The sequence below is a fragment of the Cololabis saira genome, chromosome 12, assembly GCF_033807715.1.
Source record: "Cololabis saira isolate AMF1-May2022 chromosome 12, fColSai1.1, whole genome shotgun sequence".
Lineage (NCBI taxonomy): Eukaryota > Metazoa > Chordata > Actinopteri > Beloniformes > Belonidae > Cololabis > Cololabis saira.
Window position 1 is genome coordinate 2,347,060 of NC_084598.1, and position 27,892 is coordinate 2,374,951.

A 27,892-nucleotide genomic window follows, 5' to 3' on the forward strand; every position below is an offset into this window, starting at 1 on the left:
ATATATATATATTTTTTTTTTTCAAACATAGACTATAACTGGTGCTGATAGTTTCAGTACCAGTTATAGTACCAGTTATAGTACCAGTTATAGTACCAGTTGTAGTACTAGTTATAGTACCAGTACTACCAGTTATAGTACCAGTCGTACCAGTTGTAGTACCAATAGTACCAGTTGTAGTACCAGTAGTACCAGTTATAGTACCAGTAGTACCAGTTGTAGTACCAGTAGTACCAGTTGTAGTACCAGTAGTACCAGTTGTACTACTAGTTGTGCTACCAGTAGTACCAGTTATAGTACCAGTAGTACCAGTTATAGTACCAGTTGTAGTACCAGTTATAGTACCAGTAGTACCAGTTATAGTACCAGTAGTACCAGTTGTAGTACCAGTTATAGTACCAGTAGTACCAGTAGTGCCAGTTGTAGTACCAGTTGTACCAGTTGTAGTACCAATAGTACCAGTTGTAGTACCAATAGTACCAGTTGTACTACTAGTTGTGCTACCAGTAGTACCAGTTGTAGTACCAGTTATAGTACCAGTAGTGCCAGTTGTAGTACCAGTTATAGTACCAGTAGTACCAGTTGTAGTACCAGTAGTACCAGTTGTAGTACCAGTTATAGTACCAGTATTACCAGTTATAGTACCAGTAGTACCAGTTATAGTACCAGTTGTAGTACCAGTTATAGTACCAGTAGTACAGGTTGTAGTACTAGTTGTAGTACCAGTAATACCAGTTGTAGTACCAGTAGTACCAGTAGTACCAGTTGTAGTACCAGTTATAGTACCAATTGTAGTACCAGTAGTACCAGTTGTAGTACCAGTTGTAGTAGCTAGGATGTGTGTGAGGTAGACAGACAGATATTGCACATATGTTTATTGCACATGTTGTTATTGCACGTCATTGTTGTTATTATTGTCCGTTGCTACAGTGATCAGTCTGGTTGTACAGTCTGATGGCAGCGGTGAGGAAGGACCTGACTGAGCTCTCCATGGTTCTGATGGAGCTCTCCATGGTTCTGACAGAGCTCTCCATGGTGCTGATGGAGCTCTCCATGGTTCTGATGGATCTCTCCATGGTTCTGACTGAGCTCTCCATGGTGCTGATGGAGCTCTCCATGGTTCTGATGGAGCTCTCCATGGTGCTGATGGAGCTCTCCATGGTGCTGATGGAGCTCTCCATGGTTCTGATGGAGCTCTCCATGGTGCTGGCGGAGCTCTCCATGGCGCTGATAGTTTCAGTACCAGTTATAGTACCAGTTGTAGTACTAATTGTAGTACCAGTAGTACCAGTTATAGTACCAGTAGTACCAGTTGTAGTACCAGTAGTACCAGTTGTAGTACCAGTAGTACCAGTTATAGTACCAGTAGTACCAGTTGTAGTACCAGTAGTACCAGTTGTAGTACCAGTTGTAGTACCATTTGAAGTACCATTTGTAGTACCAGTTATAGTACCAGTAGTAGTCCCAGTAGTAACAGTTATAGTACCAGTTATAGTACTAGTTATAGTACCAGTAGTACCAGTTGTAGTACCAGTAGTACCAGTTATAGTACCAGTAGTACCAGTTGTAGTACCAGTAGTACCAGTTGTAGTACCAGTTGTAGTACCATTTGTAGTACCATTTGTAGTACCAGTTACAGTACCAGTAGTAGTCCCAGTAGTAACAGTTATAGTACCAGTTATAGTACTAGTTATAGTACCAGTAGTACCAGTTGTAGTACCAGTAGTACCAGTTATATTACTAGTAGTACCAGTTATAGTACCAGTAGTACCAGTTGTAGTACCAGTTATAGTATCAGTTATAGTACTAGTTGTACAAGTTGTAGTACCAGTTGTAGTACCTGTAGTACCAGTTGTACCAGTTTTGGTTCCAGTACTACCAGTTATAGAACGAGTTAAAGTACCAGTTGTACCAGTTATAGTACCAGTAGTCAAAGTTATGGTACCAGTTATAGTACCAGTTATAGTACTAGTTATCGTACCAGTAGTACCAGTTGTACCAGTTGTAGTACCAGTAGTACCAGTTATAGTACTAGTTATCGTACCAGTAGTACCAGTTGTAGTACCACTTATAGTACCACTTATAATACCAGTAGTACCAGTTATAGTACCAGTTGTAGTACCAGTAGTACCAGTTATAGTACCAGTAGTACCAGTTGTAGTAGCTAGGATGTGTGTGAGGTAGACAGACAGATATTGCACAAATGTTTATTATGTTGTTATTGCACGTTATTGTGAGGAAGGACCTGCCGGAGCTCTCCATGGTGCTGACGGAGCTCTCCATGGTTCTGATAGTTTCAGTACCAGTTATAGTACCAGTTGTAGTACTAATTGTAGTACCAGTAGTACCAGTTATAGTACCAGTTATAGTACCAGTTATAGTACTAGTTATAGTACCAGTAGTACCAGTTATAGTACCAGTAGTACCAGTTATAATACCAGTATTACCAGTTATAGTACTAGTAGTACCAGTTATAGTACCAGTATTACCAGTTATAGTACTAGTAGTACCAGTTATAGTACCAGTAGTACCAGTTGTAGTACCAGTTATAGCATCAGTTATAGTACTAGTTGTACAAGTTGTACTACCAGTTGTAGTACCTGTAGTACCAGTAGTACCAGTTGTAGTACCAGTTATAGTATCAGTTATAGTACTAGTTGTACAAGTTGTAGTACCAGTTGTAGTACCAGTAGTACCAGTTGTAGTACCAGTAGTACCAGTTATGGTACCAGTATTACCAGTTATAGTACTAGTAGTACCAGTTATAGTACCAGTATTACCAGTTATACTACTAGTAGTACCAGTTATAGTACCAGTAGTACCAGTTGTAGTACCAGTTATAGTATCAGTTATAGTACTAGTTGTACAAGTTGTAGTACCAGTTGTACCAGTTTTAGTTCCAGTAGTCAAAGTTATGGTACCAGTTATAGTACCTGTTATAGTACTAGTTATCGTACCAGTAGTACCAGTTGTATTACCAGTAGTACCAATTATAGTAGCAGTTGTACCACTTGTAGTACCGATTGTACCTGTTGTAGTACCAATAGTACCAGTTATAGTACCAGTAGTACCAATTGTAGTACCAGTTGTAGTACCAGAAGTACCAGTTATAGTACTATTTATAGTACCAGTAGTACCAGTTGTAGTACCAGTAGTAGCAGTTGTACCAGTTGTAGTACCAATAGTACCAGTTATAGTACTAGTTATCGTACCAGTAGTACCAGTTATAGTACCAGTTGTAGTACCAGTAGTACCAATTGTAGTACCAGTAGTACCAGTTGTAGTAGCTAGGATGTGTGTGAGGTAGACAGACAGATATTGCACATATGTTTATTATGTTGTTATTGCACGTTATTGTGAGGAAGGACCTGCCGGAGCTCTCCATGGTGCTGATGGATCTCTCCATGGTTCTGACTGAGCTCTCCATGGTGCTGATGGAGCTCTCCATGGTTCTGATGGAGCTCTCCATGGTGCTGACTGAGCTCTCCATGGTGCTGACGGAGCTCTCCATGGTGCTGACGGAGCTCTCCATGGTGCTGACGGAGCTCTCCATGGTGCTGACGGAGCTCTCCATGGTTCTGATGGAGCTCTCCATGGTGCTGATAGTTTCAGTACCAGTTATAGTTGTAGTTGTAGTTGTTACCAGTTGTAGTACTAATTGTAGTACCAGTAGTACCAGTTGTAGTACCAGTAGTACCAGTTATAGTACCAGTAGTACCAGTTGTAGTACCAGTTGTAATACCAGTAGTACCAGTTGTAGTACCAGTAGTACCAGTTATAGTACCAGTAGTACCAGTTGTAGTACCAGTTGTAATACCAGTAGTACCAGTTGTAGTACCAGTAGTACCAGTTATAGTACCAGATATAGTACCAGTTTTAGGACCAGTTATAGTACCAGTCGTACCACTTTCAGTATTACCTGTTATAGTACCAATAGTACCAGTTATAATACTAGTTATAGTACCAGTACTACCAGTTGTAGTAGCAGTAGTACCAGTTATAGTACCAGAAGTACCAGTTATAGTACAAGTAGTACCAGTAATACCAGTTATAGTACTATTTATAGTACCACTAGTACCAGTTGTAGTACCAATAGTACCAGTTATAGTACTAGTTATCGTACCAGTAGTACCAGTTGTACCAGTTGTAGTACCAGTTATAGTACCAGTAGTACCAATTATAGTACCAGTTGTAGTACCAGTAGTACCAGTTATAGTACCAGTTGTAGTACCAGTAGTACCAGTTATAGTACCAGTTGTAGTACCAGTTATAGTACCAGTAGTACAGGTTGTAGTACTAGTTGTAGTACCAGTAGTACCAGTTGTAGTACCATTAGTACCAGTACTACCAGTAGTACCAGTTGTAGTACCAGTTATAGTACCAATTGTAGTACCAGTAGTACCAGTTGTAGTAGCTAGGATGTGTGTGAGGTAGACAGACAGATATTGCACATATGTTTATTGCACATGTTGTTATTGCACGTCATTGTTGTTATTATTGTCTGTTGCTACAGTGATCAGTCTGGTTGTACAGTCTGATGGCAGCGGTGAGGAAGGACCTGACTGAGCTCTCCATGGTTCTGATGGAGCTCTCCATGGTTCTGACAGAGCTCTCCATGGTGCTGATGGAGCTCTCCATGGTTCTGATGGATCTCTCCATGGTTCTGACTGAGCTCTCCATGGTGCTGATGGAGCTCTCCATGGTTCTGACAGAGCTCTCCATGGTGCTGATGGAGCTCTCCATGGTTCTGATGGAGCTCTCCATGGTGCTGATGGATCTCTCCATGGTGCTGATGGAGCTCTCCATGGTTCTGACAGAGCTCTCCATGGTTCTGACAGAGCTCTCCATGGTGCTGATGGATCTCTCCATGGTGCTGATGGAGCTCTCCATGGTTCTGACAGAGCTCTCCATGGTGCTGATGGAGCTCTGCATGGTTCTGACAGAGCTCTCCATGGTGCTGATGGAGCTCTCCATGGTTCTGATGGAGCTCTCCATGGTGCTGATGGAGCTCTCCATGGTTCTGACGGAGCTCTCCATGGTGCTGATGGAGCTCTCCATGGTTCTGATGGAGCTCTCCATGGTGCTGATGGAGCTCTCCATGGTTCTGACGGAGCTCTCCATGGTGCTGGCGGAGCTCTCCATGGGGCTGATAGTTTCAGTACCAGTTATAGTACCAGCTGTAGTACTAATTGTAGTACCAGTAGTACCAGTTATAGTACCAGTAGTACCAGTTATAGTACCAGTAGTACCAGTTGTAGTACCAGTAGTACCAGTTGTAGTACCAGTTGTAGTACCAGTTGTAGTACCATTTGTAGTACCAGTTATAGTACCAGTAGTAGTCCCAGTAGTACCAGTTATAGTACCAGTAGTACCAGTTGTAGTACCAGTAGTACCAGTTGTAGTACCAGTTGTAGTACCATTTGTAGTACCATTTGTAGTACCAGTTATAGTACCAGTAGTAGTACCAGTAGTACCAGTTGTAGTACCAGTAGTACCAGTTATAGTACCAGTAGTACCAGTTGTAGTAGCTAGGATGTGTGTGAGGTAGACAGACAGATATTGCACATATGTTTATTATGTTGTTATTGCACGTTATTGTGAGGAAGGACCTGCCGGAGCTCTCCATGGTCCTGATGGACGCCAGCTCCGTCGGGGGTCCGCTCGTTCTCCTTTTTGGCGCCGCCCATGCTTTCAGCACCCTTTCTCCCGCCTCCTCGGCGGCTGCGTCGGTGTCCTCCGCGGCCTTGAAGTTCCGCAGCTTGGCCTTGAACTCTCCCAGCGACATGTTCACTGAGCCGTGCGTCACCATCAGCGTGAACGGCTTGTATTTCTCTGGTAGTCCCCGCATAATCATCGCCATCATCAGCCCTTCGCTTGGCGCCTCACCTGCGCTTTTAAGCGCGGTAATAATCTGCTCTGCCCTGATAATATACTCCGTCACAGTCTCTGTGTCAGCTTTCTTCAGTGCAGTCATTGTTATGTACAGGGAGACGATGCGTGGCCTACCTTTGCCAATATAATGTTCCCTCAATACTTTGAGGCTTTCCCGGCCCTTATCCTTTGTCTCCCTGAATATAAGTCCGAGACTCGTGTTGTCGAGAAGCGGCGCCAACGCGCAATATGCGTCGGCGTTCAGCTTGTCATCCAGGGGCCCGCTGCTCTGCCGTCATGGGTCCCGCTGGTTCTTCCAGGATAGTCTTTTTCAGACCCGCTCCATGCATGCAGCACAGCATCCTCTCTTCCCAGAGTTCATAGTCCTCCGCTCGCCCGTCAAACGTGGGCCACTTGCTCTTGCTTCTGTTCGTCATGGCTCGTGCTTCGTGGCTGCCCGTTAGCTCAGCTTTAGCTCCGCGTGGTTCTCCCACTGCTAAACTAGCTATACTTTGCAGCTAATAAGCTACCGTTACCTCACCGCACCAGCAGGCCGGCGTCTTACTTTGCTCGTCGTCGACTAGCCTAGAATCTATTTCGTGACCTGGGCCCATAACCTGTTAAAAACCTTGGTCACACTAGCAGTATGCAGAAGTAAGATTCTAAAGAATAATCGACTTAATAAACTTTCAGCCAACTGTGGCGTATTTATTACAGCTTCAGCGACGCACATACAGGCTGCTCTCATCAACAGGTGCAGAGGACAGAGAGAGTGAGCAGGGCGCGAACACACCCTTTTATATGACGTACCGCTGACGTCATCACGTCAGCTCCTCTCACATCAAACAGCAGTACAGTAACAGTCATATTTCATTTAACAAATACAACAGATGTTGTCTCTAGACGCTTTCCAGAGATCCAGAACATGAACATGAACATAAACATAAACATAAACATAAACCCCCGAGCAATTATTACATAAACAATGGCAGGTAAAAACTCCCATAGTGGGAGAAAAACCTTAAGCCAAACAGTGGCAAGAAAAACTCCCCTTTAAGAGGGAAGAAACCTTGAGCAGGACCAGGCTCATAAGGGGGGGACCCTCCTGCCGAAGGCCAGACTGGGGGAGTCGGGGACGTCAGCAGCACACAGCAGGCAGGTGGAAGCAGCAGCGGGATGACCAGAGGTGATACTAGTGCACTAGTATCACCTTAGCTCGGTTCTACCCGTTTTGCGCTTTTGCATTAGGGCTGAGACGGGTAGAGCCGCTCCAAGCCGATACCTTTTTCTGTAACCATTTCAGTGAGGTTCTATCAGGGCTGAGCAGAGACTATTTCTGAGGTCACCACCCTCCTCGCCAGTGATTGGTCGGGGGGCGGGGACATCACCACCCTCCACGCCTCTGATTGGTCGGGGATGTCACCACCCTCCACGCCTCTGATTGGTCGGGGGGCTGGGCCGTCAAACGTTTGAATCAGGAAGCGGGAGTCAGCGCGAGGCGACTCACGGCCATGGATCTATTGCTCGCGGCTCGCGGCGATTTTATTATACAGCAAAAATGTCTGTTTGGTGATCCAACTCTGAGGTGCAGATGTTCATAAACCTAGTGGCTGTTGAGAAAAAATTAAAAAAGGGATGTAGACGGGCTGTTTTACTCTCAGCCGCTCGCGGCTCCAGCTGATTTCTGATCAGCGCTGACATGAACAAAGGTGTTGCGCAATCGAGTACGTCACAGCAGCTTCACCCCAACCCCCTCACTTCTCCCCTGGCTGTGGAAAAACACACGTGTGGAGCCGTGTAAAGCCGTGCCGAGCCGAGTCGGGCCAAGTAAGTCCTAGTGCGAAAGTGCCAGTACCACCAGTTATAGTACCAGTTGTACCAGTTATAGTACCAGTTATAGTACCAGTTGTACCAGTTGTAATACCAGTAGTACCAGTTATAGTACCAGTTGTAGTACCAGTAGTACCTGTTATAGTACTAGTAGTACCAGTTGTAGTACCTGTAACACAGTAGTAGTGGATGCAACTGTATTACTGTTGTCCTGCAATGTACGGACGCTTTATTTTGACTTCTCCTTGAACTGTTTGATCATTTTGTTCAACTGTCTTTTTCTAATTCTGTGTTATAATTCAAGAAATTCTAATAAAACATCATTAACGAACTACGTATATAATTACAGTTGTGGAGTGAATTCTTTCTTATTTTCTGGTTTGTCCACTTATGGACGTTGACATTTATTTTTCTTTTTTAGTTTTCTTTTGACAATGAGGAGTCATTTTTATTAGAGTAGTTTTAACTGTAGTTTTATTCCCAAATGAACGTTCTCAGGCTGTTCCAAAGTTGGAGCTTAACCAGCGAATTTCAGGAGCAGGGCCACGCCTCAACCATGCCTCCTCCGGCACCACGCCTCTTCCGGCATACCTTCAAATACCAGCCTAACCCTCAGTTCCTCTTCGCTCTCGTTCTCGGCACCCCTCCCCCCCACCCCTTTTCTCTTCTCCTTGTTCCCTCTCTTTCTCTACCTCATAGATTCCTAGGGGGTTCGTCGTTGCCCGGGCGCTGCAATTCAATTCAATTTTATTTATATAGCGTCTAATACAACAGATGTTGTCTCTAGACGCTTTCCAGAGATCCAGAACATGAACATAAACATAAACATAAACATAAACATAAACCCCCGAGCAATTATTATATAAACAATGGCAGGTAAAAACTCCCTTAGTGGGAGAAAAGCCTTAAGCCAAACAGTGGCAAGGAAAAACTCCCCTTTAGGAGGGAAGAAACCTTGAGCAGGACCAGGCTCATAAGGGGGGACCCTCCTGCCGAAGGCCAGACTGGGGGAGTCAGGGACGTCGACAGCACACAGCAGGCAGGTGGAAGCAGCAGCGGGATGACCAGAGGTGGGGGGGGGGGGGCGTCAGCAGCATACAACAGTCATGTGGAAGCAGCAGCGGGATGACCAGAGGGGGGGGGGGGCGTCAGCAGCACACAACAGTCATGTGGAAGCAGCAGCGGGATGACCAGAGGGGGGGGGGGGGTGCAGGCAGGCGGAAGCAGCAACAGCAGACATCCACGTAGGCAGGTGGAAGAAGCAATGGGATGACCAGAGGGGGGGGAGGGCCGGGAACACAGGCCAGAACGCAGCTCCTGAGGCTCCGGCCTGCAAACATACACAAAAGAGAAAAAAGGGGGGCCGGCACAAGAAACTACAGGAACAATGGACAAAAATGATAGCTATGAGATATTTATAATAAATAAAAATGGTAATGGAGAAGAGAGGCAGGGAAAAGGAGAGGAGAAGAAGGGTGAGAGGCACCGCCCAGCGGATCATGTCGGTGCCCCCCTGCAGCATAAGCCTATAGCAGCATATCTACCGCGAAGCTATATTTGAGACTAACTATTATAGTTTTGTTCTATAGCTGCGACAATGACTACTGACTCTAACACACTAAAGTTTACACTACCTAGAGATTTACCAACACCAGCTAGAGGTTTACTTAACACTAACTATAAGCTTTACTAAACAGAAAGGTTTTAAGTTTAGTTTTAAAGGTGGAGGTGGTGTCAGCCTCCTTAACCCAGATTGGAAGTTGGTTCCAAAGTAATGGTGCCTGATAGCAGAACGCCCGCCCTCCAAATCTACATTTAGATACTCTAGGAACTACGAGTAAACCTGCACCCTGGGAGCGGAGAGCTCGGCCAGGAACATAAGGCACTATCAAATCTTGTAAATACTGCGGAGCTAAGCCGTTTTGGGCTTTATATGCAAGTAATAAAATTTTAAATTGAATTCTGAATTTTACAGGTAGCCAATGGAGCGACGCTAACACTGGAGAGACGTGGTCTCTCCTGCTGATTCCTGTCAGCACTCGTGCTGCTGCAATCCATCCATCCATCCATCCATATCCATCCATGGGTGGATATATGGATGGATGGATGGATGGATGATCTATCTGTGTGTAGGCTATATGCACTTTGTTCCCTCCAGTTCTGCAGCGCAGCTTTAGCCCCGCCCACTGCTGACCCCGCCCACTGCAGGCCCCGCCTCCTGCAGGCCCCGCCCACTGCAGGCGTCGACAGTGATGCAGTTTTCAGTGTGAATCCACCAAGCAGGGCGATGCAGGCGTCAGGAGATTTTTGACGCTTTCAGTGTGAATGCAGGGTTAGAAAAAGTTGGGAGCAGCTTGTGTATGGCTGCTCTGCCAACAATTAATAGAATATAAATAAAATATATATGATATATATTATATATTAAAATGCATATATACATGCCTTAGGTTTTTTCCAACATGATATTAACCATTAATATATATGCAGAAAAAAAAGAAAATATTTACTACTTAATTCAGGAAGTTCTGTTTTGTTTATTTTGGTCTTGGTCCACTGGTATTAACTCTAACTTCTTAGAAAATACTTGTGAACTAAATAAAATATCATTTCTCAGACTGATCAGGAGATGGGGCGTCTTTGTCCTTCTGGGACTACTAGACGGGGCGTAACGGTGACGTTCCAGCTCAGTGGGTTGACCTGTTCTACTATCTCTTCCATTGTTTATTCATTGGTAAGAGTGAAAGCTGCATTTATACTAAACAAACATATATCTTATGACAGCAGCAATATAACTGCTTTGTACAATAAATAATGATCTTGATAAAAACAAATCTAATCTATGAATTGTTCCCAAACAAAGAAACAGTGACCGACTTTAATCCTTTATACAGTATGTCACTCAAGCAAAAACTTGGAATTTGAACAATTCAACCAAAACACAATTATTGGAGATTATTGTAGCACAGCGAGTGCTACGGGGCCCGACCGACAGGATAGAGAGTACACGGAGTTTAGTGCAGAACCCTTTTATTAAAGCAGAATCTCACACCCAGGACACACGTGCACAAGCACCACGACCAGCAGCAGCTTCCCAGTCCTCCTTGTAGCTTCTCTGTCTCTCCCTTATAAGGCTGGCAGGGTGGAGAGGCTGACGGGCCACACCTGTGTCCTGTCAGCCTGAGTGGCTGCAGCTCCTCCCCTCGCCACACACCCCCAACGCCAAACTCGCGCCGGGGTCCGTCCGGCCGAGCCTACTCCCCCCCCCCGGCCCCCTCGGAGCGGGAGAGGAAGCCCGGAACCGCCGTCTGCGCCCCCGGGGCCTTCCTGGCCCGGAACCGTCGGGAGGCCGCCCTCGGCGCCGGGCCGACCAGCGGGAACGGTCGGAAGGCCGTCCTCGGCGACAGGCCGACCAGCGGGAACGGTCGGGGGGCCGTCCTCGGCGACGGGCCAACCGCCGAGAAAGCCGCTCTCGGGACCGGGCCAATGGTGACCTCGGGCCAGACAGTGCGTCCAGGACCACCCCCTCCTCCGTGACGCGGACCCGTGCCGGCCGCTGGTCCGCCTCCAGGACCGCCTCCTCCACGGCGCAGCCCTGCTCTGGAGCTGGTGTGTCCAGGACCGCCTCCTCCGTAACGCCGCCCTGCTGCGGCTGCTGGCCCGCCTCCACCTCCGCAGCCCCCTCCGACTCCGCCCCTGACTCCGCCTCCGATTCCGACTCTGACTCCGGAGCCGTCGCCTGGCAACCTGCAGCCACTGCCTCCCGGCCGGTCGGCTGCAGCCCCGCCAGCGCTGCTGCAGCGAACCTCAAGCGTGGCGTAGGGGTGGGTCCGCGGTCACGAGCGCTTCCAGCCTCGCCAGCTGCTGCTCGCCCTGGTCACGGAGCAGGGCGGCCAGGTCCGCCATGGCATGGGCGAGAGCCTCCAGCGTCCGCTCCGTGCCTCCCTTCTCCATCCCGTCGGGCCCCACGTTGGGCGCCAGTGTAGCAGGGCGAGTGCTACGGGGCCCGACCGACAGGATAGAGAGGACACGGAGTTTAGTGCAGAACCCTTTTATTGCCAAACACCGCCACACGTGCACAAGCACAGCATCACACAGGTCAGCAGTAGCCACTTCTCAGTCTCCCTTATAAGGCTGGCAGGGTGGAGAGGCTGACGGGCCACACCTGTGTCCCGTCAGCCTGAGTGGCTGCAGCTCCTCCACCCTGCCACAATTATGAAACCTTTTTACTTTGATATTTTTTTCCTCTCTGCTCTATTTTGTAAGTATGTTTACTTAAGCTACCAAATCTGGTAATTGAGGTAAAAACGGTAAAGTTGTAGGTGCAGCCTGATAATAAAGTCACACTGAAAAGGTCTCAGCTGAATAAATCCTGTTGGATGCGTCATGAAGTTTCTTTTCCACAGTAATGTGGATGGATGAGCAGGTCTCATTTACGGGTGTAAGTGATCTTGAAGTCTGTTGTCAAGTCTGACGCTCAAGGTTATGTAATCTGTGATTAAAGCTGGTATAACATGAAGTAGTGGAGGAGGAGGTGACACGCAAGAAAAAAAGGGGCAGAGGTCAGGACTCAGAACTGATGTGCTGAAATGAGCATTTAATACTCTTTAAATCCTGCAACTGTTCAATAAGTTGAGCTGTGAGGCGTCACGGATGTGGAGTAATTCTGAGAGATCCATGAAAGTTAGACACTGAGATTATATGTTGAAATATGTGACACAGGATTTATTTTTAATGACGGCACAAAACACAAGTTAGACTGAAAGCATAAACCTTTATTAGTCACGTTACACACAAGTAAAGATGAACAGTAACTAGTTATTTACTTCTGATGATTAAGTATCCACATATGACAATAATTAACAGACATTTAGAGATTAGTTAGTGATTTTCTTTAACATTATGACAGATTCAATGAAAGGACTACCTGAATATAAGAGTAAAATATTCATGAGTGAAAAGGTTTATTTTAAACACAAGTGAAGGCTGTTTAAAGTCATTGGTTACTCTTGAATGTTCTCTTTTCTTCCAAAATAGTCCAATGTATAATGATGTACTTCAGCAAAGTAGTTGTTGTACTTTGAAAGCAAAAAAAAAAAAAAAAAGATAAGAAGAAAGCATATGCAATTATGCCAAAAAGTAAGTACAGTCATGATCGTAATGCATCAGATTTACAGCTGCAAGTATTTCGCATCTGTGGTTTTTTTAAAGTTCACTGATTGTTGTCTCAGTGTAATATATATATATATATATATATATATATATATATATATATATATATATATATATATATATATATATATATATATATATATATATATATATATATATATATAGTGTTGAATCAGAAAAGTATTCAACTTATTTTACAATGTGAGATTTGTATTAAAACTAAAATTCCATTTCAGCTGTAACAGAGTAAATATCATGTTTACTTTTAAAACCTCTGCTTCTCCCAAAGTGATCAAAAAGAAGAATAAACTCAATCACATGACAATGTTTTTGACAAAAAAAAGTAAAAATAAAAATAAAACTTGTCATTCAACCTTTACAAACTAAAGAAAATCTTTACTTTGGTACCTTGGTAAATATACATTTGTAAGAATAAGAAAGTGCACAAAAAAGTAAATCAGATGACCTTTTATTGATATAAGCAAATGTAGATAAAAATAAACCACATTCATCAGTTTTCTCATATCAGAATTTAAACCTTTTTGATTTCCCATTGTTACCAAACCTTGAAGTTGTTAATAAAGAAACTTTAAGAACATTAAAAAGACACGACATCCAGAGTGGAAGGTTCACTTTCACCCTCAAAGAGAGGGAGGTTGAATATGATCAGTCTCAGCTGATGTTAAATGAGTTTTTTAGGCTTGTTTCTGCCTGTTGTTTTGTAATTTTCTTCCAAGATCTAGGAATGTCAGCTGGCTTTGCATTATATGCTATAGCAAAGTAACAGTTGTACTTGTTCATCACATATTTCCAGAAGTCTGATGCCTCAAGACTCCCATCAGGAGGAATGTGCCAGTTTGGGAAAATGTCCCTGTAAGACTTATAAGGATGCCATTCATTGTAGGTGGCGATGCAGCGAAATCTGTTGTCACTGATCACAAGAGATGTGCAAATGTCAGCTATAAGTTTTTCTGAATTTTCCCACCTGTATCTACCCAGACCTTGTGGTCGATGCAGGGAAGCAAAGTGATCTTTATGTTTGCCTCCTCCTGCTTCACAGGGGACTTCACAGAACGGACACTGATGCCCACAACCAACCACTCTGTTGAAAAGCTCAGTCTGAGGATTCACACGGAGATGTTCTAGTTTTCTCTCAAAGCTTGTGTCTTCAAACTTCTTCTTAAGAGTTTCTTCCATCTTCTCCACAGACTCAGTTAACCAGCCAGCAAACTGCTCCCGGTCAGCGTTGTTTAGGATCATGAAGGCACCAAGAGCATCCTGGGAAATGACCAGTTTATCACCGAGTTCTTTGCAGATGCGTTCAACAAATGTCTTCAGGTCAGCACTCTTCTCTGAATTGGCCTTTTCCATGCCGTCCTTTATATTTTTGATGCTCAACTTGAGATGTTCTTTCTCATACCCAGATGTTTTAGACGCACCTGAGAAGTGCTCCTTTATTTGTCCAAGTATCCAAGTTTTTACATAATCCTCATACTTGGAATTGAAGCTCAGATAGCTGTTGAAGTCTTCCTTTGACAGCAAATCCAGCAGAACTAAACCCTGGAAGGAGGTTCGTGTGCCGAACGCTTTACTTCTCATCATTTCTTCAGTGATATTGGGACCCAGAGAACGGTAGACAAAGTCTTCAACAGCAGGTTTCAGACATTGTTCTGTGAACTCTTCAGCCTTCTTCTGGCACTGGTCTCGTTTGTGGAAAACATCTTTGAAATCTGCACAGAACTTCTCCTTGTTTTTATCCAGAAGGAACTTGGGGTCATTTGCTTGCATGAATTCTTCTTGCATTCTCTGAAAGTTTCTGGCTGCAACTGCACAGATGTGCTGCTTGAGAGAAATTTCAAACTCAATGTCTGTGTTAACATCAGCATTGTTCAGCCTTTCATCGGTCATGTGAAGGATCTCCTGGATGTAAGTATTATGGTAGTTGGTTTTCCTTTTGGTTTTGTCTGTTACAGAGTCTTGGCAAGCAGCTATGATGTTGTCAGCCACTTTTTGTCTGGCTTTCACAAGATCTTGAAGATTAAACCAACCCCTGACTCTGTGTGTTATGTCTTTTATAAATCCTTCCGGTTTGTATATGAAAGACTCCAACCCACACTCTTGGAGTTTTTTTCTACTCAGCAGTTGGCAAGCATGACTCCCTTTCTTTTTATCATTTTCTCTCAGATAGTGGCTCACGTCTGTGAAGACATCTGTGCGTTTTAGTTCAGAGAAAGACATCTTCTTCAGTGTTGTTCTCCACATCTTATCAAACTCTTTGTTTAACTCTCCGTCTGTCATTTGGACCTTTTTTTTTCGACACTCAGTAATTAATTCACTCACTGCTTTTTCTATTTCTTTTGTGTGATTCTCTTTTATTTTGTCGACTTCTTTCAGTCCCCGTTTGATATCAGCTGCTGCTGTGAGCTGATTTACGACAGAATTTTCCAATTCTCTGCGAATGTTTTTTGCACTGTTTTTAAATTCCTCTTTGTATCCTTCAACCAGATAGACGTGTCCATCTGTCTGCTTGAAGTATTCCTCCAGATTGCCAAGGAGCTTCTTCTCCCATTTAGACAGCTCTGTGGTTGCATCACATTCAAACTGAGTAAGGAATTCTTCCATATCAGATATTTGAGACTTTGCAGCGACTGTACCAAAGTTGGAAATCTTTGTTTCTGCGTTGGAAACCCAGTTGTACATTGCTTTCTTGAATTCCCACTCCCATCTGTTGAACTCTGTGCAGAGCTTCATGTATGCGTCAGCTACAAGGCTGTTTTTGAAGCTGAAGATGAAGTTTTCGTGCTTCACAGCATTCCACAGACTGGTCATCCACTCTTTAAACTCCAACAAATCATTAGCAGATGACACACACTCTCCCAGCTGTTGGATGATGTTCTTCTTGAGTTCGTACAAAGTCTCGCTGTACCCCACATTGACTGGTGCCATTGGTGGGTTTCCATTCCAGAGTCCAGGAACGTAGCAGTTCCCGGTGTCTGGACTGTACTCCATCACATCAGTGAAGCTTCTGTTCTCCTCTCTCTTTTCCATTTTGGCGGCTGCTTGGGTCATCTCATTTAACTGCTCCAGGAGCAGTTTCCTGTCTCGTAGGTTCTTCTCATGAGCAGAAACATCAGAAACGTTTTGATGAACAAACTGACATTTTGGTTTTTTGCCCACCTCCTTCATCCGGAGGAAAGCATGAACCACTATTTGCAGGATGTCCTTCATTTCAGTTGAATTCTCCATTGCGATATTGATAATGGTGATATCACTCAGCCCCACCACAAGCGTTGCAAGCTCATTGTCGTGCTCATAGCTGTTGTCCAGCTGAGCGAGTTCTGGTGACTTTAAGCCCTCGGTGTCAATGATCACCATGAAGTCACAGCCAAATTCTCTTTTGACGTCTTCATTGAGTGTGATGAGCAGCATGAAGGCCCCCCGAGTACATCGACCACTGCTGACTGCAAACTGCACTCCAAACATGGTGTTCAGGAGAGTGGACTTTCCAGTGCTCTGAACTCCAAGAACTGTAACGACCCGTATTTTGTTCTCTGGAGACACCAAGTGATTCAGCTGAGTGAGAACGTCACTCACCCATCTCAGCGGTATGTTGGATGCATCTCCATCAACAAGTTCAAGAGGAAACCCATCAAGCAGCAACTGTGCACAGAGTTTGGGCAGATGTTGCAACTGTTGACGTGATGGGTCTGTTTGTGGAAGTGAGAGGGAAGCTTCATAGATCTGACCCATTTCACGGAAGAAATGCTCAGTCCCCAGAGAACTGTTGGAAAGTTGTCTGTCAATTTCTTTCGCCTCCTCTTTGTTTGCAGAATCTTTGCACTTTTCTTTGTACAGATCTCTTAGTGCGGAGAGTTTTAAACGAGAGATGTTATCAAGGTTCATTCGCATCCATTTCAGGAAATAACACCTTTCTATTCCTGGTCTGGATATTGCATTGATGAAGCATGTCATTGCTGGGGACATAGCACAAGAGTTCTGCTTTTTCCGGAGTTCCTCCTTCTGCTGCTCAAGGTCACTTTTGTACATTTCGATGTCCTCGGATCCAACTTTTTTTAGGCGAAATTCCTCTTTTTCTAAGTGAGTAAGATCCTTCCATATTTGGCCTTGCAGAGGAAGTTGTTCATCTTTGTACAAAAAGAGGTCTTGAATTTCTTCAGTGATGGCATCTGCGCTCTTCTTTCCAGCCTGACACTCTGGAGAGTCTTCATCAACCAAGATTCCCAGTTCATGAGCAACGTCAGTCATTTTTGCTATTGGCATCTTCATCTGTGGGTTCTCAACTACATCACTCACTTTTTTTCTCAAACATTTAATAAAATCTGCATCATTTTTCTGTTTTGTCTTAATAATAATGTTGTTTTTAGTCAAATCCAATGCAGTTGCTACGTTTTCCAGTGTTTCTAAGCTGAAGTTCTTGCTCTCACTGTTTCCCACCAAGAAGATCTGAGCCTTCTGGTTTTGGTTTGTGAGAATTTTGCACTCAGAGTCCAAATGGTCAAAGAACACAAAAACTGCTGCAGATGTCTGACAAAGAAAGGAGTACTGTGCTTCAAATGAAGCAATGTCCCCATGAAGATTAGCAACAGCCACTGGTTGATTGAAATGATCAATGTTTGTGTTCCCACCAGGAAGGTACCAGGTGATTTCTGTCAGTCCGTTGGATATTCTTTTTGGACTGTCACCACCCTCCATGTTGTGGTGAACAAAGGTGTCGTGGTACTGCTGAGAATTGCTGAGAAGCTTGTTGAGGATCTCTGACTTTGACGAGGAGCAGTTACCCAGTTTCACAAAAGAGATCATTGGAACTTGAGAATCAACTATTCTCTCTTCAATGAAACCCTTGGATTGTGAAAGAGCTGGAGGTCTGTACTTTTTGACAATGTCTCTCATGGCCCACAGCATGAGCGTACACTGTTCTGTATCACAGCTGGGAAGCAGCAGAGGCACAGCGAACTGACACATCGACATTTTTAGTGCCATTTCTTGTTGTACAAAAGCATCTGAACACAGAAAGAGAGCAGTGATTATGTCGAGAGGGTTTAGTGTGTCACCTGTGTCTGGACTGTCAAGTAGATCCCGCAAATCTAACTTCCCTGATGAATCGTCACAGTTCAACTCACTAACTGATGCACATTTCATATTTCTAGCTGTCACATTAAATATCATCAGTCTTTTTAGAAAATACCATGGAAGATCCGATTTACTCTTGACAGGAACATCAGCGATGGTCTTCTCATCAATCTCCAGGATCTTGCTGAGTGTTAGCTTCTCTCTGTAGTACGGAGTCAACCCCAGATCCTCCAAAAGGCTTTCCAGTTTGGTTTCTGTGGAGATACAGAAAATGATCATATTTTTACTTCTGTCTAAAAACTGCTGCAGACAGAAAAATGTTTGTGTTTAAAATAAAGTGATGAAAATTACCAAAGAAAATGAATGTGACAATTGAATATTGATCAAATATTGTGTGGTACACCTGCCCCCCCCCCCATTTTTTTTGACAAAACAATTAAAAAAGCCCTAACAACAAACACAAAATCAGAGAAAAACTGCATAGAGGTGCATTCTGATGTGAAATAGTATTATAAGATATCACCTTAAACGGGAAATATTATGGCATTTAATGTATATTTTAAACAGGCCTTGAATGTCTTAAAAACAATCTAAAGCTTGTTTTTTCTACATAAATCAGAAATTCAGCCTGTGGGCCATGTCTGTAGTTTTACCGCTTCTAAAGCCTTTTTCTGTGCTTCATTCTGAGGGGAGGGGGGGCTATGATAATGAGGCTCTGTGCTGATTGGCTGCTTGAATGACGTGTAGCAGGGGAGGGAGCAAAGCGTCGCTCCGGGGAGAATAGCAGCAGCTGCGTAGCAAAGCGTGTCCACGGTTCTGCATTAAATCGACGCGTACCCTACGCCGTAGGCTCTGCGTTGGTGTAACGCAGAACCATAAATCAGCCTTTAGTCACCTCGTCTTCACACAGGAAGATTGAATTTAATTCTAAACAGGTACACCACGGTTATTTACTCCAATTCCTCATCATTTCACTTCTTATGTTACAAGACAAATGAATCATGTTAACTGTAAAGAAATCACAACACTGAATTTTCACAAATGGCAACTTTATTGTTAAAATATATAAATAAAATGTATGCACTATTGCTGGCTCAAGGAAGGACTGCGCGTCTTCTGAATGAAACGTGGCGGCGGGGTGGAGCCATTCTCAGGTGTCTCTTATGTCGTCAGTATGAATGGAGGGATGTTGGGTCATTTCCCCCTCCGCCTGGGGGCTCCGGCAGTGCCGGGGGCGTCCTTCTTTTCTCCCTTCCTTCCTTCTTTCCTCCCTTCCTTCCTTCCTTCCTTCCTTCCTTCCTTCCTTCCTTCCTTCCTTCCTTCCTTCCTTCCTTCCTTCCTTCCTTCCTTCCTTCCTTCCTTCCTTCCTTCCTTCTTTTTTCCCTTCCTTCCTTCTTTTCTTCCTTCCTTCTTTTCTCCCTTCCTTCCTTCTTTTCTTCCTCCTTTCCTTCCTTCTTTCCTTCCTTCCTTCCTTCATTCCTTCCTTCCTTCCTTCCTTCCTTCCTTCCTTCCTTCCTTCCTTCCTTCCTTCCTTCCTTCCTTCCTTCCTTCCTTCCTTCCTTCCTTCTTTCCTCCCTTCCTTCCTTCCTTCCTTCCTTCTTTCCTCCCTTCCTTCCTTCCTTCTTTTTTCCCTTCCTTCCCTCTTTTCTTCCTTCCTTCTTTTCTCCCTTCCTTCCTTCTTTTCTTCCTCTCTTCCTTCCTTCTTTCCTTCCTTCCTTCTTTCCTCCCTTCCTTCCTTCCTTCCTTCCTTCTTTTTTCCTTTCCATTCTTTTCTCCCTTCCTTCCTTCTTTTCTTCCTCCCTTCCTTCCTTCTTTCCTTCCTTCCTTCTTTTCTCCATTCCTTCCTTCTTTCCTCCCTTCTTCCCTTCCTCCTTCCTTGACCCGAAGACAGCACAAGGGTTAAAACTAGTCTAAAGTAGTGGCTCACTATAGACTGGCGATCTGTGCAGGGTGTAACCCTGTCTCTGGCCTGTGTGTGTGTATATATATATTAGGGGTGTAACGATACACTAATCTCACGATACGGTACGATACACGATATTGAGGTCACGATAACGATACGATATTAGAGCAGTATTTTTTTAACAACCTTGAATGGGGAACATATGACTGGAAAAAATTGTCTTTTATTTGAAAGACACAAAATACAAAACAATGCTTAAAGAGAAAGCCAGGCCAACCTTTTTCCACAAACTGAACTAAAAGTAAATGTCAGGTTTGCATTATGCATCTTCAGTTTCATACAAGTAAAAATATTTTCCCACAAACTGAATAGTTTCTCTCATGTATGATTTTACTTTTTTTCTTTTCGAGAAATACAACAACTAAAATTAAATAAATAAAAGACAAAAAAACAATTTTACATCATAAAAAAGATTGATTCATGCTCACCTTATAAGTGTAATAGGAGATTTATTTTTGTTAAGAAGGTTATTTTGGTAATTCAGGGTTCATTATTTTATAAATATATTCTTTATATTCTGTAAATCAGGGACTATAATTACACTAGTCAGTTTATCTGTAGTGATTAGTATGTTTTAGATTGGGCGGAGTGATACAGCACAAGATGCTGTGTTGATGTTCTAAAATCCTACACTGTTGAGGGACATTAAAGTACACTCGAACTCACGCAGAAGTTTTCCCCTGTTTATCCTACTCACGACCAGAAAAAGGTTTAATTTAATAAGGTAAGGCTTAACTCTACACCAGACTTACATAAGTAAAGGTTCAGAGCTCAAAATGGGACCGCAAAACGGTACTAGTTTCTTCTGAGCGGAGTAAGATTTTGGTCCGCGCGGTCGCAGCCGCGTTCGGATGTGCGTTTCTAGTCAACACAATAGATTAATATTAATAACCCAATATCGCGATACACTTTGTCACCTCTACGACATGTATCGTGACGTTTTTGTATCGCAAAATTTCGTTGCACAATATATTGTTACACCCCTAATATATATATATATATATATATATATATATATATATATATATATATATATATATATATATATATATATAGTGTATATACACACTAAAAGACGGAGCACTGTGAGCAGCCAGGAGGGTATGATTAAGTTGAGGTAGTTGGGAGCTGAACCAGACATCACTCTGTAGGACAGCAGCTGCTCAGCCAACTCAGGCATAGAATTTACCCAGCAAGAAACTTTGACAACAAAAATTTACCAGAAAAAAAAAAGACATCAGCTCATTGTTTTAAACACAGAGACACTGTTTTACACTAGTATTCTGACAAGATTTTCTTTAACTTTATCCCAATATTTCCCAAATATTACGTTCCAAAAACCAAAAAGGCTGAAATGCGTGATATCTATATTTAAACCCTTAATGTAACAACATGATGTGAAACTGGAAAATTAAGTTCATTAATGTAATGTTTTCTTTGACTTACGTGTTTTGACAGTTATTGAAGCTGGGGTGCTGGTAGTTCGGTTTCTCAGTTGTGCAGAAACTTGGAGGGAATAAGACACTCCTGGCTTCAGGCTGCTGAACGTAACACTGTTTGTGTTTGTTGTCCTCTCTTCCACAGTTTCTCCTCCACTGCAGCAGGTCACGATGCAAGACTCCACTTCCCCAGCTGGAGGATCCCATTGCAGAGACAGTGACTCACCGGTGACGTTAGAGACGTTTATCCCAGCAGGAGGAACTGGTTCTGTGAGAGTAAAATGTAAAAGCAATATGTTTTTTCACAATTAAAGTCTTACAGTTCAAAGTGATTGTATTTACGGACATAGTGCGAAGTGCGAAGGCCCTATTGTATCTGTAGGAATGTTTTTTTTTTTCTCGTTTTTTTTTCTGATGAAAGGAGTGCCTTTTTCCCCCTAAACGTGCCCCGCAAGCCAGTCCTGGCTTGCGTGCAGAATTTGGTCGCAACTTAAATCAGAATCAGAATCAGAAAAAGCTTAATTGCCAGGTCAGACATAAATCAGACGAGAGAACTTGACTCCGGTTTACACCGATGGCCCCATTAATACGGACGCCATAAAGAAAAGTCTCTTGGCGCCATGGCCGAAACCGAACAGGAAGTCGGCATTTTGAATTAATCGTGTAATTTGGCGCAATTTATGCCATTCCTTCAGCCGCTTCTTCGCCCGAACCGTAATGTGCACCCAGGTGTTATACATCGAAATGTGCGTCTACGACGACGACGCACATTACTTTTCTCAGTCAAAAGCGTTACCATGTCAACGATAGACGCCAAAAAGCGTGCCCCCCCTTCATCTGATTGGTCCATATTTGATAGTTCCTACTTTCTGCCATAACTTTTGAATGGTTTGACATAAAGACTCGTGGGTGGTGTCATCGGACATGGTTTTGAGTCCTTGAACATAATTGGTGCAAATTAACCCCGCCCCTTCTTCTGATTGGTCGATATCTGATACTTCCTACTTTCTGCTATAACTTTTGAATGGTTTGATACAGAGAGTCGTGGGTGGTTTCATCCACTAAATGTCCAGGCCTGAAGAATCTACATCAAGTCATACAAGCTTCCACTGCAGCCTTAACGTTAGCTTTAATTTGAGGTTGGGTTTTGTTTTTTGGCATAGGTGATAGGCAATCATTTTCTTTCCAGACTGCCACAAGCCATTACAATAAACTCAACACAATCAATATAAAATGTAAATTTGCCTACAGTATGTGGTTGCCAATAAACAAACGAATGCCTTCATAATTTGTACAAATTTCATTCAAACATAACATTTTTATGCCAGATTTACCTGTAAATACAGACAAAGAAGTGACGTTGCTTTCGGTTCCATTTTCTGATATCCTTTTGATGGTGAAAGTATACTCAGTCCCGGGGTTTAACCCCTCAATGTCGATGCTGTCATAGTGGTCAGTGTCCACGCTGCCTCTCTGGGTGCTACAGCTGTAATCTACATGGAGCTTGTATCTAACGGAGGAAGAGCTGCTTTCAAACTCAAGAGAAACTGTGTCACTGCCAACACGGAGGACTGTTACTTCTGGAGGAGGAACATCTGTCAGAGGAGAAAACAATACTCTGTGTTCACATTACAGGATGCTTTTAGTTGTAAATCTTTTATCTTCCATCAGTCATGCTTACGGTCAGCCTGCAGCGAGGCAGAGGAGTCTCCTTCATCACTGAGAGGCTCAAGGAAGGAATCCGGTGCATCAAAGAAATCCTTGATGAATGTAGAAAAAATTATCCTCTCATTAAATTAATCAACATAAAAATATATACTGTTCATGTGTTGTGCCTTTATTTTACCTCTTCCCCCTCTGAGTTATCCATTGTTAAAGTCTCAGCTATGCCGGCACATTTGGTCCAGGATTAAACCTGTTCCACAGAGAGGTAACATAAAACAATGTAAATTATGTAATATTACAGCAACTATATCAACTATAACACAAATAAATAGGCACAAAAAGTGAGGACATTTGTGATTGGTAGATTATTTCTTTGTTGTAATAATGCTTAATGTCAATAAACCTTATACCGTTATTTCCCGTTCCTGTTACATATAACATTTTAACCCTTGTGCCGTCTTTGGGTCAAGGGAGGGTGAAGGGAGAAAAGAAGGAATGAAGGAAAGAAGGAAGTAAGGAAGAAAGGAGAAAAGAAGGAAGGAAGTAGGAAAGGGAGTAAGGAAGGGAGAAAAGATGGAAGGGAGGAAAGAAGGAAGTAAGGAAGAAAGGAGAAAAAGGAAGGAAGGAGGAAAGGGAGTAAGGAAGGGAGAAGATGGAACGGAGGAAGGGAGAAAAGATGGAAGGAAGGAAAGAAGGAAGTAAGGAAGAAAGGAGAAAAGAAGGAAGGAAGTAGGAAAGGGAGTAAGGAAGGGAGAAAAGATGGAAGGAAGGGAGAAAGAAAGGAAAGAAGGGAGAAAGGGGAAGAAGGGAGTCAGGAAGGAATTGAGAAAAGGAAAGAAAGAAGGGATGGAAGAAGGAAGGAATGGATAAAATAAGGAAAGAAGGAAGGAAAAGCAAAGAAGGTAAAAAAGGAACGAATGATGGAAGGGAGGTTGGAAGAAAAAGGAGTAAAGGAGGGTAAAAAAGGAGGAGAAGAGGAAGGGAGAAGGAAGGAGAGAGCAGGAGGAAAGAAGGATAGAAGAATTGGGTCATTTTGACCCAAAGACAGCACAAGGGTTAAACATAAGTAAATAGTGTGTATTGGCGTTACGGTCGTCTACCACAGGCCTAGGAGTTAGAGCCTCAGCAGCTTTTTTGCTGTTCCTAGTATTATGTTCATACATCTCTGATGTTGTAAATGATGATGTTGCCAGCAGTTCAGGAAATCAGGGGCCCAGACCTTTTTAAGAGTTGTACGGACTTACATGCAGATAAACCACATACAAATTACATCAAAATATAAGAAAAGCATTTTTACAACATAAGAAATATTCCACCAAACACAATCTGAAGCACACACATGGAGACTGCCATCGAATACGATAAAAGTTGAATATTTCAAATGTAGTTTTCGCTCTGCGCGCTCCCGCTAAGGGTAGCTGGTTACAGTTCTGGGCAGGCCTACTTCTCCACATCACACCCCATTTCTGCTCCAGTCAGAAGAAACATAGTGTTCACATGCACACCATCTAGAGAGACTTTGAGGTCTACGTTTAACATTAAAAAGGACAGGAAGAATAGCCGCTAATGTTGTGATTCTGAAGTCGTTTCACATTCAGTATTTGAAATTACAGGCCGGGGCTGAAGCCCCAGCACAGATCTGCTTCCTGACATCTGATGCACCCACTCATCCACAAAAAGCATTTAACTCGTTAAATCAACACACTTCTCATAGATTTTTATTATGTATATTCTGCTTTTTTTCACCTGACTTAAGTAAAAATGTAAATAACGTTTAATAATCATACCCATCATTTTTTCTGCATTGCCTACAGGGGTGGCCAACCAGTCAGAGTCACAACTGGTTACTGTGTTACTGCAAAGAGCCACGTCGTCCACATGCACACATCAACTACCCATGATCCCTCACTCCCTGCTCTCTCTGAGACTTACAGGACTGTCTCAGAAAATTAGAATATTGTGATAAAGTTCTTTATTTTCTGTAATGCAATTAAATAAACAAAAATGTCATACATTCTGGATTCATTACAAATCAACTGAAATATTGCAAGCCTTTTATTATTTTAATATTGCTGATTATGGGTTACAGTTTAAGATTAAGATTCCCAGAATATTCTAATTTTTTGAGATAGGATATTTGAGTTTTCTTAAGCTGTAAACCATGATCAGCAATATTAAAATAATAAAATGCTTGCAATATTTCAGTTGATTTGTAATTAATCCAGAATGTATGACATTTTTGCATTACAGAAAATAAAGGACTCACAATATTCTAATTTTCTGAGACAGTCCTGTAAAAATACCATTAGAAAACGGAAAGGTGAAATCCTGCAATCTGATTGGTTGTTAATTGTGGTATGATATTATTTTTCATTCCAATGTAGGCCTATACAGTATACTGTTTATATTTCGCAATTATATATATTTTACCCCTTCCCTGCATGTGTGTGTAGAGTGTATGTTGCTGCACAAAGTGGATTTCTCCATTGAGGGAGAAATAAAGGACAATCTTATGGCTTCTATTCTAAAGCCTTATCACAGCATATCATTCCGCGTCAGGAAGCAACAATGTATCCGTGATGACAACAACCAACTGTTACATATTTTTTGACGGTTACAGCAAGCAAGTATAGCAAAAAGTAGCTGGTGTTAAAGTTTATTTGTATTTATTATTTTATTTAATTTATTTTCGCCAACAATTAATTTGGCATGTTCACGGTAAACGTTGATCTCCGGGGAGGAGTTAACGATGGATGAATTGATTGAGGAGTTCCTGTCTCCGAAAAAAATGACGACATGCGGATATAAATCTGGAGAGATGGGACTACTTTTTTCCACAGTGGGGCTATTTTTACTAGATAATATGTATTTAGATAGTGTATTCCTCTTTCATATTTACATTATTGGTAACCGTTTTATAAAAGCCACCACGGCCTGTCGCGATGTTTTGCCAAAATATTATTGAATTTATATCATATACAGGGTGCAATTTGTGAAAAAACAGAGGGGGGGTCATTTTGAGAAACTTTTTTTTTTCAGAAAAATGACCACACAACAGCGGGCCAACAGTATAGACTATATGAAAACTTGTTTCTTGTGTAAACCTTACACTTAAGCTACATAACGTAGGCGATATAGGCCTATTTTGAACATGAACTGAACCACTGCATTTGCAGAAATATTTTCTCCTAATATTGTTTTTAAATGTGACAAATAAAAATAAATTAAATTTTTTTTTTTTTTTTAATTCTTTCTCGATATCAGTTTAACAGCAAACATGGGGAGATGCTGCTGTCCTCCATCCCATCAGCAATGTCAGATCTGGTTTCATCTTCCATCGCATTTTTTCTCTGGATTTTTGCTTGTGATCCTGTAAAATATGATGATATTCTGCTCTGGATTCTTTTCATTTTGTCATTCATTTGACTGACTATCTTTTATTTTGGCGGGCCGGAAGTCGGACTTTTGGAATGCAAGAAAATCAGAATCAGAATTCAGAATCAGAATCATCTTTATTGGCCAGGTTCGAACATTGTCCAACAAGGAATTTGACTCCGGTAGTTTCGCTCTCTATGGTCTTAAAGGTAAACAATAAACAAATAAACAATAGACAAATGTGGAATTTCTATGTACAAAAATTATAAACATTTTAAGGTGCAGCAGTTGGTTGGTTTTCAAAATAAAACTGCTTTCTGTGGGCGCGACTCGCTCCCAGTGTTGTGCCCAAAAGTGATTTCCTGCCAGAATCTGATTTCTTCTGATTTCTGTACGCGGGAGCGCGCACAGCAGCCCGTTGAGCGATAGCTCTAAAACGTCAGATTTTCAGATTATGAAGCTCAAGAATGAAATCAAGTCATATTTAGGCAGAAACAACTTTTCATTAACTGTATTTGGCCTTCAATCAATTTTTGGCAGGTGAAAATGCCTATTTTGTGTTGTAATGGTCCTTTAAAAGAGTTAAAAGCAATCCTGTGAGCTCTAGTGTTTATATTATGAAGCTCAAGAATGAGATCAAATCATATTTAGGTAGAAACAACCTTTCATTAATTGTATTTGGCCTTCAATCAATTTTTGGCAGGTAAAAAGACCCATTTTCATGGGAGAAATCAGATTCTGGCAGGCAATCACTTTTTGGCACAACACCGGTATCAAAATCACACACAAGCAGAATGAACACGGACTCTGTGTATTTTGGTTGTTATTACTAGTTAATAATTACAATGTAATGGTGAAAATACTTTGGGTGGGGGGGGATACATTTTGTCCCCACCGAGGATAAAAATAATTCAGCAGAGGGTAGGACGTGTAAACCAGAGGGGGGAAATCCCCACCGTCCCCACCGGCAAACCACACCCTGATTATTATTAAATTCTCCCATTCTGTTAAAAACGTCCTGTGTTTATCTTCATATTTTCGTTTGGCCGTGCATTTTTTCCCTGCCATCTTGAGAGTGGATTTTATTCCCTCCAATTTATTTCTGTTACAAACCTGAGCGCGTCCAAACCTTCCCCTCTACAGTGACGCGGGTTCGATTCCAGTCGTGGCATATTTTGCCCTCACTTCCTACGTGTCTGTCTTTCACTGCACCATCAAATACATTCGCAAGAGCCGCGGGTTGGTCACCCCTGGCCTAGTATATGACAAAACACAGCCGGATTTTTTTATTTTTTTTTATAGAAAACTAACTATACTAAAAGCTTAAAGAATTACGTACCTTGAGAAATATCTCTCGTGCTGCGGATGAATTACCACGGAGTTCAGGCAAGTTTGTCCTAAGATGAAGTTGTAACAAGTACAACTCTCTCCCTTCTAATGTCAGCGGGATAGTGAGCCTCAGCTTTTATACTGAAGAACAAAGTTTCAC

General features: G+C 42.6%; 1 protein-coding gene across 1 annotated transcript; it reads right to left on the bottom strand.

Moving 5' to 3' along the window:
* Positions 1-13,076: 13,076 nt before the first annotated feature.
* Positions 13,077-27,877, bottom strand: LOC133456642 (interferon-induced very large GTPase 1-like). The gene is made up of 6 exons (XM_061735155.1): positions 27,743-27,877; positions 23,210-23,278; positions 23,045-23,123; positions 22,698-22,958; positions 21,371-21,631; positions 13,077-18,215 (listed from the first exon to the last, which is right to left on the bottom strand). The coding sequence occupies exons 2-6, from the start codon at positions 23,231-23,233 to the stop codon at positions 13,543-13,545; spliced, it is 5,298 nt and encodes a 1,765-aa protein (XP_061591139.1). The 5' UTR covers positions 23,234-23,278; positions 27,743-27,877; the 3' UTR covers positions 13,077-13,542.
* Between the last annotated feature and the right edge of the window lie 15 nt (positions 27,878-27,892).

Coding starts and splice junctions, on each gene's coding strand:
- LOC133456642 (XM_061735155.1), bottom strand. CDS start 23,233: ATGGATAACTCAGAGGGGGAAGAG. Junction 21,632..22,697: donor TTCTTTGTCTGTATTTACAG/GTAAATCTGGCA, acceptor TTACTCTCACAG/AACCAGTTCCTCCTGCTGGG. Junction 18,216..21,370: donor TTCAATAACTGTCAAAACAC/GTAAGTCAAAGA, acceptor GTATCTCCACAG/AAACCAAACTGGAAAGCCTT.